At 38.0% G+C, this 17363-nt stretch overlaps 1 protein-coding gene across 1 annotated transcript; it reads right to left on the reverse strand.

Moving 5' to 3' along the window:
- Window positions 1-6246: 6246 nt before the first annotated feature.
- Window positions 6247-12864, reverse strand: LOC124172668. The gene is made up of 5 exons (XM_046552123.1): window positions 12044-12864; window positions 11769-11958; window positions 10094-10218; window positions 8107-10006; window positions 6247-7999 (listed from the first exon to the last, which is right to left on the reverse strand). The coding sequence occupies exons 1-4, from the start codon at window positions 12411-12413 to the stop codon at window positions 8112-8114; spliced, it is 2580 nt and encodes an 859-aa protein (XP_046408079.1). The 5' UTR covers window positions 12414-12864; the 3' UTR covers window positions 6247-7999; window positions 8107-8111.
- Between the last annotated feature and the right edge of the window lie 4499 nt (window positions 12865-17363).

The following is a 17363-nucleotide window of genomic DNA, read 5'->3' on the forward strand; positions in this document are numbered from 1 at the left end:
TGAATTGGTCAGATTTAAAGTAGGATCCGTTTACAGTTTTCCGCAATAGTAATAATGATAATTTTCAATGCGTGATAAGTGTCAAAGAACCTTTATCCCTTTACCAGTGACGTGCATTCCAATTACAATACCACTGACGTACGGTCTGGGACTCCGCAATAAAATAAATTAGTTGAACGTTGCAAAGCCATTTCCATTGCTTTTTTTAATGATTCTTTGACTTTTCAACTATTATTAAACTTATGTAGTAATCTTCTCAACCATTATTTTATGCCTTCCCAAAACGAACCAACTTTTTGAGTCATCATAACTGGTCAACAATCCTAGGATTGGTTTGGCGCAGCTCTCCACTCAGTTCTCCTATCAGCTAATCTTTTCACTCCTACGTATTTCTTCTCTTTCACATCTCTCTTTACTTGTTCCATATATTTTGTCCGAGGTCTTCCTTTTCCATTCTTGCCTTCCACTTGCCCTTCGACGATTGTCTTCATCAGGCCATCATGTCTCAAGATGTGGCCTATAAGGTTGTTCCGTCTTCTTATTAAGGTTTGCATGAGGCTTCTCTTCTCTCCTACCCTTCTTAGGACTTCCTCGTTACTAACTCGGTCGATCCATTTGATTTTCATCATTCTTCTGTAGCACCACATTTCAAAGGCCTCTATCCTTGCTTTCTCCGCTGCGGTCATTGTCCATGCCTCACTTCCATATAGGAGCATACTCCAGATGTAGGTTCTTATGAATTGTTTCTTTACTTCCATATTTAAGTTTCCCGCTGTAAGCAGGTCTCTCTTTTGGTGGAATGCTCTCTTCGCCTGGGCTATTCTGCTGATAATTTCTTTCTTGCTTCTCCCGTCACTAGTTATCTTGCTTCCCAAATAACAGAATTCATCCACCTCTATCAGTTTTTGCGTCCCAATTTTAATGTTGCTCTTGACTTCTTCTCTTCTGCTGCATACTAAGATCTTGTTTTTTTTAGTAAAAATTGTTATTTGAAGCAGGATCAAAATAACTGATATAAAAAACACTGGCGTCCTTATTATCGTACTTTTTTTTTAAATTAAGCACTTAATTACCCACATTATGCGACTAAAAATGCCTACTTACAAATTATTAATTGCTGTAATTTTGAAAATCCCTAGGAATTGCGAGGGTCATCCAGAAAATAAGTTTCGTTTTTCTTTTTTAAATCGAGTTTTTAATGAAAAAAATTCAAACTTGCAGGAAACGTTTTTGACGATATGTTTTATTTTTCCGCATAATCTCCAGAGACCTCAATGCACTTCGTATACCGAGAAATCAGCTTTGAAATCCCCTCCTCATAGAAGCTTCCCGCCACCACCTTGGTCCAGTTGGTGACTGCTTCATTCACTTCCTCGCCAATTGTGAAACGTTCTCCGGCTAATCCCTCCTTCATTTTGGTGAACAGATGAAAGTCTGAAGGGGCCAAGTCGGGACTGTAAGGTGGATGGGTCAGAACATCCCAACCGAACTGATCCAAAAGTTCCGTAGTGGATCGAGCGACGTGAGGCCTTGCGTTGTCGTGGAGAAGGCACACACCAGAGGTCAGCATTCCTCTTCTCTTGTTTTGGATTGCCCGACGAAGCTTCTTCAGAGTCTCACAATACCGGGAGGCGTTAATTGTAAATGTACTCGTATTTCTAACAACTTTTTTAATCGATTCCACCAGCATTACGTTTAATGGTTATTCAAATTTATTGACGAGGGGTCTCACAGACCTCTCATCAAATTCAGTTGCAAATTCCCGGCGAGGCGAAATGCCCTGATGACGGTGGACAACTCATTCATCGAAACGTCACGTCGGCCGAGGTGGAAACAGAGAACCTGACCCGGTGGAAAACCCGAGTAACCTTCCACAACTCTATACGCCGGGAATGCCTGCGATCATTCGTCACAGTACCATCTGGTACTCCGAAACGCGTCGAACGAATAGGGTGGTTTCCTATTATTTTTTTATTGCCTAAATCGAAAGATTATTACTCCTGGAGTACGTATTTGACGCTATTAGATTTCTATATGACGAATTCTATTTTTCGCTATCAAATGAAAAGTGAAAATTTTCAAGGAAGCGAAAACGCGACGGGTAAGTATGAATGCCGGGAAAAACTCCGCGTGACGTCGTTCTGCTTCCCGCTGCCGCAAGTGAGGTGACCTTGGGGCGAGGCTCTGAGCGCTGATACGACGCAGGCTGCTAGCAGGTAGCTGAGTACCCTGCTAGCTGTTAGCGCTTGGATTAAATAAGGATTATTAATACCTCATCAAACGAAGAAAACTTTCAGACCTTAGCCAGTTTTAATAGGTGAATAAAGACATGTTTCCCTGAGCTCTGTGCATCATGCATGCATTGATAATCTCAGACGATGTAAAACTCCTATCTACTCGTATAGAAACTAGGTCCCTGTGGCGTCACGTGGAGTGGCATCGCATGGGCGCCAATCTGGCTTTTTTCAAATGATGTTAAAACTGACCATTGCCATTCGTCTAAACTGGGATTTCTAAATCCAAATAATTTTTATATTATGAATACACTAATGGTGGGTAAGGAATCGCAATCAATGCCTTTCGTTTTCTTTCATGAAGGAAACTACCCTATTTCTAACTCATTTTTATTTTTGTGATATTCCATTTTAGGCTTTCTTGTATATTTCGCTTTAACATATACCACTCGTTTTTTTGCATAACGCGGCCCGGGTTGTGATGAGTTAAAAACATATTCAGGATTAAATTAATTTTTAACTTACACCTGATAGTCGATTATTTTGTACGTAGTACTGAATACGATAGCAATCTTCTCTGAGGTGCCAGATACAAACGGAATAGGGCAGTTTCCTTCATCAAAGAAAACGAAAGGCATTGATTGCGATTCCTTACCCACCATTAGTGTATTCATAATATACAAATTATTTGGTTTTAGAAATCCCAGTTTAAACGAATGTTAATGGTCAATTTTAACCTCATTTGAAAAAGGCCAGATTGTCGCCCATGTGATGCCACTATACGTGACGTCACAGGGACCTAGTTTCTATACGTGTAGATAAGGGTTTTATATTGTCTAAGATTAACAATGCATGCATGAGACACAGAGCTCAGGGAAACATGTCTTGACAATCACCTATTAAAACTGCCTAAAGGTCGGAAAGTTTTCTTCGCTTGATAGGGTATTAGTAATCCTTATTTAAGCCAAGCGCTACCTGCTAGGAGGGTACTCTGCTACCTGCTAGCAGCCCGCATCGCCGCAGCGCCCATACTCTCGCCCCAAGGTCAAATCACACGGCGACAGCGGGAACCAGAATGACGTCACACGGGTTTTTCCCAGCATTCATAATTAGCCGTCGCGTTTTCGCCCGCTTGAAAATTTTCACTTTTCATTTAATCGCGAAAAATAGACATCGACATTTAAAAATCTAAAAGCGTAATATACGTACTCCAGGAGTAATAATCTTTCGATTTAGGCATTTAAAAAAGTAAAGGAAACCACCCTATTATCCTGCCATTTCAGCTTTTTCATTCCGTATTGTAACCATTTGATGGTCTATTGGCGAAAAATCGTATTCAGTAGTGCATACAAAATTATTCAACCGTCAAGATAAGGAGTGCATTTTTGGCCATGAAAAAAAAAACATTCTCAAAAACAGGGAATGCAACTTACCACATTTATTTCGTACAATAAAATCACTTAAACTCAATGTTATTTCGCTGCAAAGATTCTCATTCCATGCGGAATTCCATGCAAAACTATCTGCGTCCCATCGGCGGATATTCCCAGCCAAAATTTCACCTTTTTTTATCCCACACAGTCTCGTAAAGAAACTGCTTATACATCTCTTCCTCCTCCTTAGAATGCTGAGGTATTAATCAGTCGAAAACGGAATGGGAAAGAACCGGATATCTTTAGCCGAAGATTGACTGTCCTGACATCTGGTGGATATAAGGAAGAGATTCCGAACGGAGATAGGACGTGGATAAAATGTCACCTCAACTTCTCCATTTGTCCTCTGTCATAACTTTAGCTTTCCCCACCACACGGCGGGGTTCATAACGAAATTTCTTAATCACATATATCGGTGTAAGTATGGAGGTGGGGGATAATTCCAAATTTTGAATCTAATAACATTCCTTTACATTTACATAATTGATTAATATATATAGGGTGATTATAAAATCTTTCTCTGATTACAACAATTTATAAGCTTTCGTCACCACTCGGCGAGGTCCATAACGAAATATTTATAATCGCATATATCGGTGTAAGTATAAAGGTGGGGGATTATTCCAAATTTTAAACATAAGCCCATTAATTTACACTTAATTTAAATCTCCTTGTGCTATCCTTTTTCCTGGGATATTGGAGAGAAATGCGGTGGATAGTTTCATAAAAAGTAGCAACTAGGAAAGGAAACGATACAGAGCTATTTTATTACATATCCATATGCGGTTTTTATTTTAATTGATGAGGTTTAACTGGTGAATGATGATAAAATATTTTTACGTTTACTGAAGTAAGTTATATCAATTTAATAAGGGATAGCCAAATAAATAATGTATTTCGTAAGAATCAATATATCGGCCCACCGCACTATAACGGTAAATATACAGGATGATATTAAGGTAGTTTGAGCGAAAAATCAATCATCATAGAATTCTGAGATTTCTATCTCAATGCAAAGAAAAAGTCTTGCTCTTTCCAATGATATCATAATATACACCCCTTACCGGGCTAAATTCAGAGATATTTGTGAGTAAAGAGAAGCTGATTTACATGGCATAGATGGGAGGCATGCGCTTCGACGGCAGAATTTATTTAAATAGAATTATTTCTCGTACATAGAAATCAACAAAAAACTAACTGAGTGTAGTTAACTTCATTTATGAATTTTTGGTCACATTAAATTCATAGGTCACCGGTAGTATAATTAAAATATTTGAAAAAAACTTTTCGTCGAACAGGCATTTCCTGCAGACGACCGGATGCCGAAAGATTCGGTTTGGCAACGCCGCATAAGAATTAAATGTAAGCAAACATGATCGCAGACGACAGCATACCAGAAATAAACATAAATGGAGATAATTGATTGCGTACGAGTTTAGTTTACTGATTTTCCATATTGTCGCAGTAAATTCCATGTACAAAAACTACTTCGTGGTGGACATTTGGAAGTGAATCATGAGATTCGCGATTCCTGATACTATTTGGGTTGCTGTAAACTTCGAGTGAAGAGATGTCTTATGTGTATATAAATATGATTTGGTGGAAGGATGTAACCGATTTGACGCACACTTCAGTTTTCTGCGTATTTAATTGTCAAAGTAAGATTCTCCATCCGCATTAATGAACTTGCCATCTGTGACGAAAGCGAGTGGTTCAAACCATCTTACAGGTATGAGCCGTGCGGGAAACCTATTGAACACCGTGAGCAGGTTGTTATCTTCAGGTAATTTTCATATATTTAAGCCAACGCAGTCCGAACCTTACATGAAAATGAACGGACATAATTATTAGCGAGATACGAATGTAATCATGCGTTTACACGCAAGTTAAACAACAGCACATTACGTATACGGTAAAATTTTTTTGAATCATCTCCCCCAGGGAAATCAGAATTCATCTTACAATGCATAAAACCTACTAAACTTGTTGCCTTAACCGAAATTGAGGAACCTTTCTAAAAAAATTAATGTATAACCAGCCCTCCGAAATATTAGCATTGCTTGACATCGACTTTAAATAACTTTCCTTCCACGTAGTGCAAAATTACAAGACTTGCCCCGATGGGAAGTTCTTGCTCCAATAACTGTAGACTTTCACGTCATGAATGCTGAATTCACTACCAACAATTCAATGAATCCAATCTTTAGATAACGCATAACCGACGTATAAATTAATCTACCATTAATAGTATTATGGGGTCTCAAAGGATGTTCATCTTGCAATTTCCTTACAACAATCCCTTAGGAACAAGAACTTCACACCAAATATACTTTTGCTTACATCATTACAAAAATACTAAGTCAAAGCTAAAATATCCACCATGATCATAAAACTATTCTAAATTAAGCTTGCCATTCATCTCTATGCCTATTGTAGTGCCCCCTTACCTTTAGTTAAACTGGATACGATTTCAACGTTCTGCTTTTCATCTCAAGGCCCTATTTTGGAAATGTATGCACTTAGTTACCAATTTTGGGTGCGTAGGAAGGAAGTAGACAGAAAGTGAAATATGACTACACTCTTGGTATACATATTCATTATTATTACATAACAAAAATTACAAAATATTTTTTAGAAAACCACTCTACATACAATGTCACATAAATTTAGCAATATACATTTCATTTTCACAAAGTGTTGGCCAAGAACATAAGATAGGATAGCCAGGGCTCACAAGATACATTAAATTGGCTACTACATACTTTGCTTCTCTCCATGAGATATTTTTCAACAATTTTATTATTCAAGCTAGCATGTGATTAATAATGAAATATGATTTTTCCTGGAGTATAGGTCATTTATACAAAAGTTAGCAGCCAACAACGTTTCGATTTATTTTCTTAAATCATCTTCAGGGCTATGTTAGAAAAATTGTGAAACAGTATAAAATACAGAGAATAAGTCTTATTAGTCTTATTCTCTGTATTTTATACTGTTTCACAATTTTTCTAACATAGCCCTGAAGATGATTTAAGAAAATAAATCGAAACGTTGGCTGCTAACTTTTGTATATATGACCTATACTCCAGGAAAAACCATATTATATATTAAATAAGGTCAAGAAACAGAAAAAAATAATATTTAATAATGAAAGATACTTTGTTTCTTCAACAGGCTAATAAAAATCTTTTTTCTATTTTATTACCGGTTTCAGCTACTACACCATTAGTATTTGATAATGATATTATAGATGAAACTGGTAATAAAATAGAAAAAAATTTAACCTGTGGAAGAAACTAAGTGTCTTTCATTATTAATATGGAGTCCTCCCACCACGTATGTGCTCCAAGTTTCAATCTAGTTTGTGATGACTGTTTCCTCAGAATTCCAGCCTAGTGGGATTTTGTCCATTAATTCAGTTACAAAAATTCTGTTCAGGGTGACACAGTACATTCTGCAGAAATGGGCAGAGGTTAATAAGACAAAGAATAATTTCTTTGCTAGTATTCAGCCCTACCTATGCCATGTGTAGACAGAAGCAAAAAAGGGCCATCCTGGCTGTCAAAAACATTGGAGTGGCAGCTCAAAAGCTATGGAGCCACATACTGCAGCAAAATTAATATCCTGCGATGAAGATTTTTTGAGTGACAGCTCTCACAGGAGGGGACCTCATCGCAGGTACAAACAAAATACTGTGTTGGTATGCTGGAATGGGAAGATTCTCAGCAGTGACCAAACCCCAGCCTCTCCACCGGAAACCCTTCACAATCACTCGCTCAACTCTGAAGGAACCTTTGTAAGGGTTTGGGGGCCTAACTAAGGCTGCTTCCGTTGAGTAAACAAACACACAACCACTCATTGTAATAACAACACACAATCACTCATAGTAATAACAACACACATCACTCACCCACACAATCACTCAAACACACAATCACTCACAAAACTTACTCCGTGGGCTAAACTCCGGGAGAAATGCTCAAAATTGAGCAATGGTAATGTCAGGGTACCATGAATTACCAATGAAATCCTTGCTACCCTTGTAACAATGGAATAGCATAATTTTCTTGCCCATCAAAGTGTGCAAAGACATTGATCAGACCTATGGACAAAATCCCACTAACAATTCAGGAGGAAATATCTAGAGTCAATCTTACCCAAAGGCGTTGATGCATTAACCAGAATAAAAGAGAATCACCCAAAAGAAATACATGGATAGATTGCCCAATGTTATATCAGGCAAACCTTAATACCCATACAGTAAACCTGAAGATACTGGTTTAAACACTGGGGAGACATCTGTCATCACAAACCAGACGATGTGGGGGGAATCTGAAAAAAGTTTTTAAAAATCTCTATTAGACTTTATGTAACAACCATTTCTACCATATACATTTAAATTATGCTACACATTAAGCATAAGATAATGCCAGTCTTACCCTTTTTATTCAAGCTTTCTCAACTCCTCTAGGTGTTCACTAATAGCCTGAATTATTCTCCTTCTGGTCGTAACTCGTGGCTTCCCATTGATACTCTCACCTAAGAGTAATCTCATTCCCTCAGTACCAGATATATTGAATATTTCCACCAGCTTCTCCAAATCAATACCAGCTGTGGCCATTTTGGAAATCATTGAGCTTGAAATAACTCTCCCTAGGGTTTGTAATGTTGCCACCTTCTGCGCCTTCCTTACAGCTTGCAATTTCCTGTTATTCAGTTCCTGTAAAGATAAAGAATTAGTAAGGAGTACTTCATTACTCATCTCAAAATGTCTTATGAGTCCATCTAGTAATTGGCAATCAATCATTGCATTATGGGTTCCACTCTTTATTCGTTGCCATTCCTCCCCTTGCAGGTATACTGATGCAAGCTCTTCAAGTTTTCTGCAACTACCCTGACTAATGAGCTTCAATGAGTCAGTAACCCCATACACACTTTTCAAAAGATCGTCGCTCAGGTCCAACTTCTGCAGCCATGATAAAATGCGAGGAGCATCAAATCGGACAATGTTGTGCCCAACTAACACCACCCTTGACTCAAAACTGGATAAGAAACTGATGAATTTCTCACCAACAACCCTTGGAGGGGTTGTTTCAACTCTCTGGTTGTATAGGAAAAGTTCTCCATTAACAACCCTTAACCCTGTCTTCTCTGCTGCAATTGGATGAAATGTTTTGCTGGGCATCATGTAATAATTAAATTCACATTGCCCACTTTTACATGCAAGCTGCACAATATCTGCAGTGGAGGCAAATCCAGTGGTCTCAATGTCCACAATTACAAATGTCACCTCATTTAGAGGTGGTGGCAATTCTCTTGTCGTCTCCTCTAATAAAGCACAGCCTAGATCAGCTTCCATAGCAGATTGGTAACATATTCCCTCTCTACTTTCATGTGATGATATCTTTTGCTTCTGCAATGATTTCAGAAACAACCTACGTCGCTTCACAGGGACTGTTACTTGCCTCCTTACTTTGGCCTTTATTTTCTCTTCCATTCTGCTGGAATAGGACTTAGTGAGACTACCAGGGGAGAGGTCCAGCTTCCTGTTTATGCCAATAACATGTTTGGGGCCTAAATTCTTCTGGCAGGCAGCAGCAGCCACTCTTATATTCAAGGCAGCAGATGAACCATAGTGGCGGTTCTTAGGAGCCCTTATTGCTACCATTTGGTTGAAAGACTCATTTGCCTGTGAAGAACCACCAGGAGCAATTTTACTAGATTCTGCTGCAAAGCTTTCCAATATCTTTTCTAGGGCTGATTTAAGGGCACGCCCTTCAAGTGGTTTCCCACGGGGCAAACTTTTGTGAGAGTAATTGTCAGTGTCCCCTTTACACCACTCTCCACACCCTTGGTGATCCCCAAAAGCATGATTGGCAATATTAATGATTGCCCTTCTTGTTCCCTCTTCATCTCCCCTGTTTTGGTCCACAGCATATGAGAAACATCTCTTCAAATATGGTATAACATTTCTGCCCAAGAGCTGCCGATGACTTGCAGAAGCTCGATATAGCCAAGAAGAGAAACGCTTCTTAGTATGGTTGATATCAGCCCATTTCTGTACAGAGTGCTGCGACTCCCTTTGTACAGCTGCCAGCGTTGAGGAGTCACCATCTCCTATGAGAGTTGTCACTCGAACACCAGCAGTCAAAAAATCTTCATTGCAGGATATTAATTTTGCTGCAGTATATGGCTCCATAGCTTTGGAGCTGCCACTCCAATTTTTTCGGCAGTCGTGATCGTTCTTGTCATGCCCCTGACTACACATTGCACAGGTAGTGGTACACACGTCAAATGCAAGAACTTTTTTGGAGCGGTATCCAATGACAGATCCATGCCCTGCAAATGCAAAAAGAAATTTTAATCGTTAATATAGAGAGACAAATAATACATAATTTATTTCTCAGAAAATATAATGAAACCAACCAGATTTACTGTCATATGACCGCCCATTGCCTCTCTTCTGCCACCCATAGTCATAAGAGGCAATGATATCTACCTCAGCCCCATCACTGCCATGCATAGGAGACTCTTCACTCAGAGTCGTGGCACTGAAATAAATTATGTAGACTGAATGAGATGCCACATATTAGCCAAAGAACTACATTCAGAATTCTGTGACTGGGTAGAATTGTTACTAAGGAATGGAAATAGTATAATGACAATGAAGGTAATCTACCACTTCACTTATGATGTTACTGATTCAACATTAGAAAGGAATATTGGTTATGTGTAAGACTTTTATACTCTATCATTGGTTAATATAACACCAAAATACATTCTGCTACTTTGGAACTCGTTAGTCTAACAAAAGCATTAATCACCATAGTGAAACAGGTTGTAATTATAATAAATTCAAGAAAGCAATCACAATCAGGACTGCAGCATCAAGAACAACAGGGAGATGATGCCGACAAATAGGAACATTTTCTTGCAATAATGTTTAATAAGGAATTTGAAATGAAGAAGGGTTTGTGCTTGGGATATCCAGCCTTGACTTTAAAAAAATTGACAATAGGAAAAACATTCCTTTTCTGCTGTTTTCCATCCCAGCTGTTGGAGGAGTCAGTTAATGCCTTTAAGTAATCAAGAAAGTTTTTGATCCGCTAAAAGCATTGAAAGTCTTGAATGAATAAGTATTACATAGAACAATAGTTGAGACACTGAGCATGAGCATTAGAGGAAACTAACCTAGGTTTCCAGTTGAAAGTACCCAATGTTCCATACCAGTAAATTGGCTGTGCTGATTACTTTGACCTCTTTAACGAACAATGACTAAGGAATAATAAGCAGGAAGAAATTAGTTTGTCTTTAATTGCTGAAATGCTTAAGACATGGATACTATAATTGAAAATGTATGTTATATAGACTTCTAACCAAATCACCTGATAGCATATCACCATGATCAATCAAGCAGTGGCACTTGTAAGTTATGCCAGAATGTGCATGAATGCATTTTATTTAAAATTAAAGATTTACCACGATTTCATTAACCATGGTTCCTTTGTATTCAGCAGGTATGTATTTCTTTATTTATTACCCTGAGGCCTGACCCTGCATTGTTCAAAGGTTAATAACTTTATAATGGTTCAGTTCAGATCTTAGAAAGTGATCATTTTTCATCGTAAGGATACTGCTTTCACACACATAACTTTTAGGAAAATCAGTGATGGTCACCTGACATGATTTTTGCACTATCTGCCTGATTTGAGATGAAAAGCCCCTCCAGTCAACAGCCACTTATTCAACTATGGCCTCATCCTTAGTAACCAATAACAAGTAATACCGAAGGACAGTGATAATAATAATGTGAAACAAAGGTAAAATTACACTTGAACATAGTAATCATAAAAGAAGCCACTGAAGTTCCTCAATTGTAGTTCATATATTGGACGTGACCACTACTGGTAATGTTCTTGGAAGGTAATGTACATTGAAATAAAAATCACACCGCCGAAATATTCCCAAGTACTATGACAGAACCAAATGCGACCACAAGAGGCACATTTTTGAAAAATGAACATTCTATTTTGGTTTCGCTGGACTAAAAACACTAATATGAACAGCATAATCATAAATAAACTGATACGATGAAACTTACGGTGTTGAGGTCAAAGTGAGAAGCTTCTCCTCCTCCACAGCCTTCTGGCACGACTCTCGCGCCGTCTCTTCAACCGCAGGCCCCACAGATCGCTCGTACCTTTTCCAAGTGGAATTGGCGATAGGCGGAATATTTAGGGTTGCCAAAACCCTATTCATTTGCTCGTGCCCAACACCTGACACGACGCAAGCTGAAAATGGAACAAAAATATATTTTCAGCTAATCAACTTCTTCTATTCCCAAATATGAATTAAGGTATTTATTCGAGCACTTACCTATGGCGGCCTTACAATTCACTGCGTACTGAGCGTACGAGGAATTTGCACAATGCACTGCCGTAGATGTAGCAACTTTTTTCAATTGCTCACAAAAAGAGCAGCGCACCGTCCAAATGGAAGCTAATCCACGCCGCAACTCGCCTTCAATATTTGCAAAGGAAAGAGGTTTTAGGCAGGAATCGCAGTTCATCTGCTTAGCCAACAGATTTACGTCCACGATTCGCCGACCCTCCAACGTGAAACGTGGATTCGCTTCAATTTTGGGCGACGATTCCCTCTTCACCTTCGCCCGGGAAGAAGCTTTCTGCCTCTTCTCAAACTCCTTCTTCCGCACAAACCTTCCGTCTTTACTCCTGGATGGCTTCATCGTAAAAGCAGAGAAGGCTGAAATACTTGCGTATCTCACTAAAAAATTAGAGAAATACTCGACTCTCAAAAATATTTCAACACCGAAATCTCTGCACCCTTCCTACGATTCAAGCTACTTCCAGCTAGTCACGTGTTTTTCTGAATTCCCGGGTTCCCAGGCTAGTTGAAAGTGTCACTGGTGTCACCAACCTAAGAAATTTCACGTTGTTGCCAAGTCGAGCGTCTCTTGGGCATATGTAATTTCTTTCGATAAAATTCTTCGAAATTGTTTTCTAATATGAGTAATCATTACATCTTTATGTTTTAACATTTAAAATTCCAGTAATCCGTACCCCAAGTCGGAGTTAAGGCAAAACTATACTAGGAAAACTTAGTAAGATATTACTAAATTTACCGTTGGTACCTTTGAAAATAAGTCAAGATTAAGTTTAAATTACGTAAAGTTCGTTCATAACTGAGAAAAACAAGTAACGCAAACGACGATTTTCCGCATAAAATATTGTGAAATTGTGTCAAACGCCTTAATAACTGTTTATAATTGTAAATTTTATTAAAATTTAATCGCTTTTTTGACTTCGGAACTATCTCGCTCAAACTACCTTAAAGTCTTTCCCTTTAATACAACAATTAATTGCAGGTGGGAATCCCGAGAAAATTTTGCCCACATTATTACCCGGGAATGCCTCAAATCATATTGCAGAATTACCGTTTGACATCATAATTTAAATTTGATACTGTAACATAGGTCGCATATCCGCACATGACACGAGGGTAGCACCATTTATATGTTGAAAACTATTTACAAGGTCATTAATATGTTAAAGAAATAAGACTGGCCCAAGGACAGAGCCTTGGGGAACACCTCGGATTGAAATCGTAATCGGGTAAACTAAAGTTGCACCATTTGCAGAGAAATATTCCTATAATTCATGTTTATCTATTTATCGATATTTATTGATTTATACGTGGTTATCCTTAAATGATTTCACCATTAAATTATAACCACGTATTGGGTTCTGTCCGATACGAAGGATTCTATGCAAGCATTGGAAAAGTATATAAAACCCATCCTGTTGAGTTTTTAAGAAGCAATGGATGGTCCACACTTACAAATGCTTTTGAAAAATCAAAAAAAACATTGCAATTCAACACATTTACGGCCAAAGTTGCGAATACGCAACATTATTGAGAAATGCAAAAAGTTGTTTCAATTGAATTTTTTCATATAGAATTCGCTTTTTTGTATAAAAGTAAATTTAAACTGATTTTAGTGAGATTATAATGTCATTTCATAAATATTTCGATACTTAAAAATATAATCTCTATCGTAACAGGATCAACTTTGTGGAGGTTCATTCTAATAAATAAACGCGAACAAACTATGTATAAATCCACCAATTTATTTTTGTGGTACTACTAGTTTCGACGCAGCGGCGTCATCATCAGGTACAAAGGCTACAAAGGATGTTTGTTTCTTTGTAGCCTTTGTACCTGATGATGACGCCGCTGCGTCGAAACTAGTAGTACCACAAAAATAAATTGGTGGATTTATACATAGTTTGTTCGCTTTTATTTACTTAAAAATATACTCAAAATGTGTCAATTTTCAAGTCACCGGTTACGCATGATAAATAATTTTTCCTAAGAGCGACTATCCCTTTTATTAAGTTTTTTATTCGTCCATATGAACGTCAAAATTTCAATTAATAGATATTACAGCTTATATTTCGTCGGGAAGTCAACATAAAGCGAAAATCGGATCGGGAACATAATGTTGCTTTTTCGCAACTTCGGCCAAATCCGATACCTATAGGCAGTTATGCAACCCGCATTACCATATATTTCTAGTAGTAATATACCGTTTTTACTGTCAGATATAATCCTATGCCTTTTTATGCCACGTATTTGACAGATATCGTCATATTTGATTATTTAAATTCTTAGGTATTATGTTTCCAATGAGATGCTGCATTATTTAACCTAAATCCAATATAAAATAGAGATGTATTACGGTTTGAAAGAAATAAGTCAAAGCGAATATTTTTACCGAAGACTACGTATTTTCCAGTTTTGATTTGACATTTTTATCACTACAGATTGAACTGCAACAAGTAATGACTATCTTTGAAATACGTGAAAACATTTCGTGTGCAATGGAACACAAAACTTTATACATTCATTCCGAATTAGTCCTTCCTTCCATCACGAATCAGCGATATCACCGACTTCCACAACAAGATATTGGTCAAAAGAAGACATTAAGGAGTGGATTTGGTTTGGAAACCATTGAGTCCAAACATATTTAGATTAATAAAATAATCTACACATTTCAGACATTTCCTGTCTGGACAAAAATGACAAATTTGTAAATTATGACCTCTATTTGACGACTTGAATACACAATTATTACAATTCGGCATATTTGCGAATAATTTATCAAATTATGAGCAAATGGTACCTTAATTTGTCCACTACTGTGCAAAAATGTTCCTTATAAACAAGCCTTTTAGATTTAACTTTAAATTTTGGTGCATATGTTATTCAGACGGCTTTAGGGTTCAACCAGGCGATGGGAAAGGACTTCGATCGGAAGTTAGGCTTGGAAGCAAATGTTATTCTGGAATTACTCAAGGTTATCCTTACACCCTCTAATCATCGTATGCTTTCTTTGATAACTTCTTTTCATCTTGCAGACTATTTATTGTTTTGAAAGAAAAAGGATTTTTTGTCACAGGAGCCATCCGTGAAAATATAACGGAGGAGTTCCTTATATATTATAGTAAACCCATCGGCGTAAAACGGAGAGGAACATGAAAGAAAGCATTTCATAAAGCTGTAGGTTTTAATATTGTTTGATGGAATGATAACTCGGTTGTCACCGTAGACAACAATACAAGGTATGCGCTTCCATGGGGCATATGGAAACGTTTCAGCAGAAAAAATGAAATACTATTCCACAGCCTCGAGTTATTGGGGAGTATAGTAAATACATGGGAGGTGTGGACCAACTTGATAATGCAAATGCAAATTACCGCACTAGAATTCAAGGGAAAAAAGGTCCTATTTTATCAACTTACTGGACAGCGCTTATTAGAAATTGTACAGATTATGTAACGGAAGTAAATGTCACTGGTAGACTTAAAATCGTATCTACAGGGACCCATCTAAAAAGTGAAGTGAATGAGTCCGTAGGTGACGTGCCCCTATGCAATTCACGTCCATAAACGTAGAAAAAGGTAGGCTACGTAATTAATCGCGGATTCGTGAAGCATGAAAGGACGAATTTGGCCATAGAGTAAAAAAAAGAAGTGAGACCAGAAGTAGTTGCCGAAACGACAGTGTAAAAGCCAAACCACAAGTACATGAATGTACAAAATGTAGTGTTACATTGGCGAAATAGAAGGCAAAGTTAAATAAATGACGATCGTGATCCGTTAAAAAGTATATTTTTCGTTTATTTTTTGTTTGATAGATATGCGAAAGAGTTTTTGCTGCACATATTAGCAAAAATAGAGTCGTTTTCTTCATCAAAGAAAACGAAAGGCATTGATTGCGATTCGCTACCCACCATTAGTGTATTCATGACACACAAATTATTGTTTTAGAAATGCCGGATTAGATGAATGTTAATGGTCAATTTTTAACCTCATTTGAAAAAGGCCAGATTGGCGCCCATGCTATGCCACTCCACGTGACGTCACAGGGACCTAGTTTCTATACGAGTAGATAGGAGTTATACATCGTCTGAGATTACCAATGAATGCATGAGGCACAGAGATCAGGGAAACATGTCTGAATAATCACCTATTAAAACTGGCTAAGGTCGGAAAGTTTTCTTCGTTTGATAAGGTATTAATAATCCTTATTTAAGCCAAGCGCTACCTGCTAGCATCCTGCGTCGTATCAGCGCTCAAAGCCTCGCCCCAAGGTCACCTCACTTGCGACAGCGGGAACCAGAACGACGTCACACGGAGTTTTCCCAGCATTCATACATACATTCGCGCGCTTGAAATTTTTCACTTTTCATTTACTCGCGAAAAATAGGTATTGTCATTTAAAAATCTAAAAGCGTGAAATACGTACTCCAGGAGTAACAATCTTTCGACTTAGGCAATAAAAAAATAATAGGAAACCACCCTATTCAAGACATAAAGATAAAGAATGACGTCTGTGGCCTTATGTCGCTCACGATACATGTATGCGTGATGCGGCCTCATAAATATATATGCGGATAACGGATCAACGAGTCGTTACGAACCTCGGCTTCCTGATCCAGAATCACGAACGGTGAACATCGGATTCAACTCATCGACTTACGACGATAAATTACGACCCCATTTGATGCGATTATGCCTTCCAGGGAATCTAGCCTGAGCGTCTTCCTAGCCCGAGGGTGCTGGGTTCGATCGTGACACTCGCATTTCTCGTTTTGAAAATCTCCTAGTTTTTGCTGTACTCGAGCTATGTTATTGACACTAAAGTGTCCGTTAATTCAATTTGAGATCCATCGAGATCTCATCTACTTGCGGATGCTTCTGTGATAGCGGCCTCAACAGGCGTGTGGCAAGGGATGTTAGGATATTGGTCGTTAACACTTTTCGTGCCATGGGCGTAATATTACGTCCTATTAATCTTTCTGAAGGTTGCCATGGACGTAATATTACGTTCTTCTATTTTATTGAAGAGCTGACTCAAACCCATCTTATCCCTCAACCGGTGACGTGCGGTCTGAGAGCCTTCTGTGTTTTTAAAATGATGAATATTTTCAAATTGGATGTATTTAAATACCTAAAATCATCGTTAGCTTCAAATTTTTGTACAATAAGGATATGTAACTATTAAAGTTAAACGTTTTTCATTTTTTAATTCTGTAAATTTAGAAATTTATTCGATTAGCGGTCTGAGAGATCTCACGTCACGCCTGCAGAATGCGTCAAGATGAGGAATA

The sequence above is a fragment of the Ischnura elegans genome (assembly GCF_921293095.1).
Source record: "Ischnura elegans chromosome 13 unlocalized genomic scaffold, ioIscEleg1.1 SUPER_13_unloc_2, whole genome shotgun sequence".
In the NCBI taxonomy this organism is placed as follows: Eukaryota; Metazoa; Arthropoda; class Insecta; order Odonata; family Coenagrionidae; genus Ischnura; species Ischnura elegans.

What these genes read in the sequence shown, in the direction of transcription:
- LOC124172668 (XM_046552123.1), bottom strand. Translation starts at nt 12,413, where the DNA reads ATGAAGCCATCCAGGAGTAAAGACGGAAGGTTTGTGCGGAAGAAGGAG. An exon ending in GAATTGTAAGGCCGCCATAG is followed by an intron (nt 11,959 to 12,043) that starts GTAAGTGCTCGA and finishes TTCCATTTTCAG; the next exon opens with CTTGCGTCGTGTCAGGTGTT. An exon ending in CTCACTTTGACCTCAACACC is followed by an intron (nt 10,219 to 11,768) that starts GTAAGTTTCATC and finishes AATTTATTTCAG; the next exon opens with TGCCACGACTCTGAGTGAAG.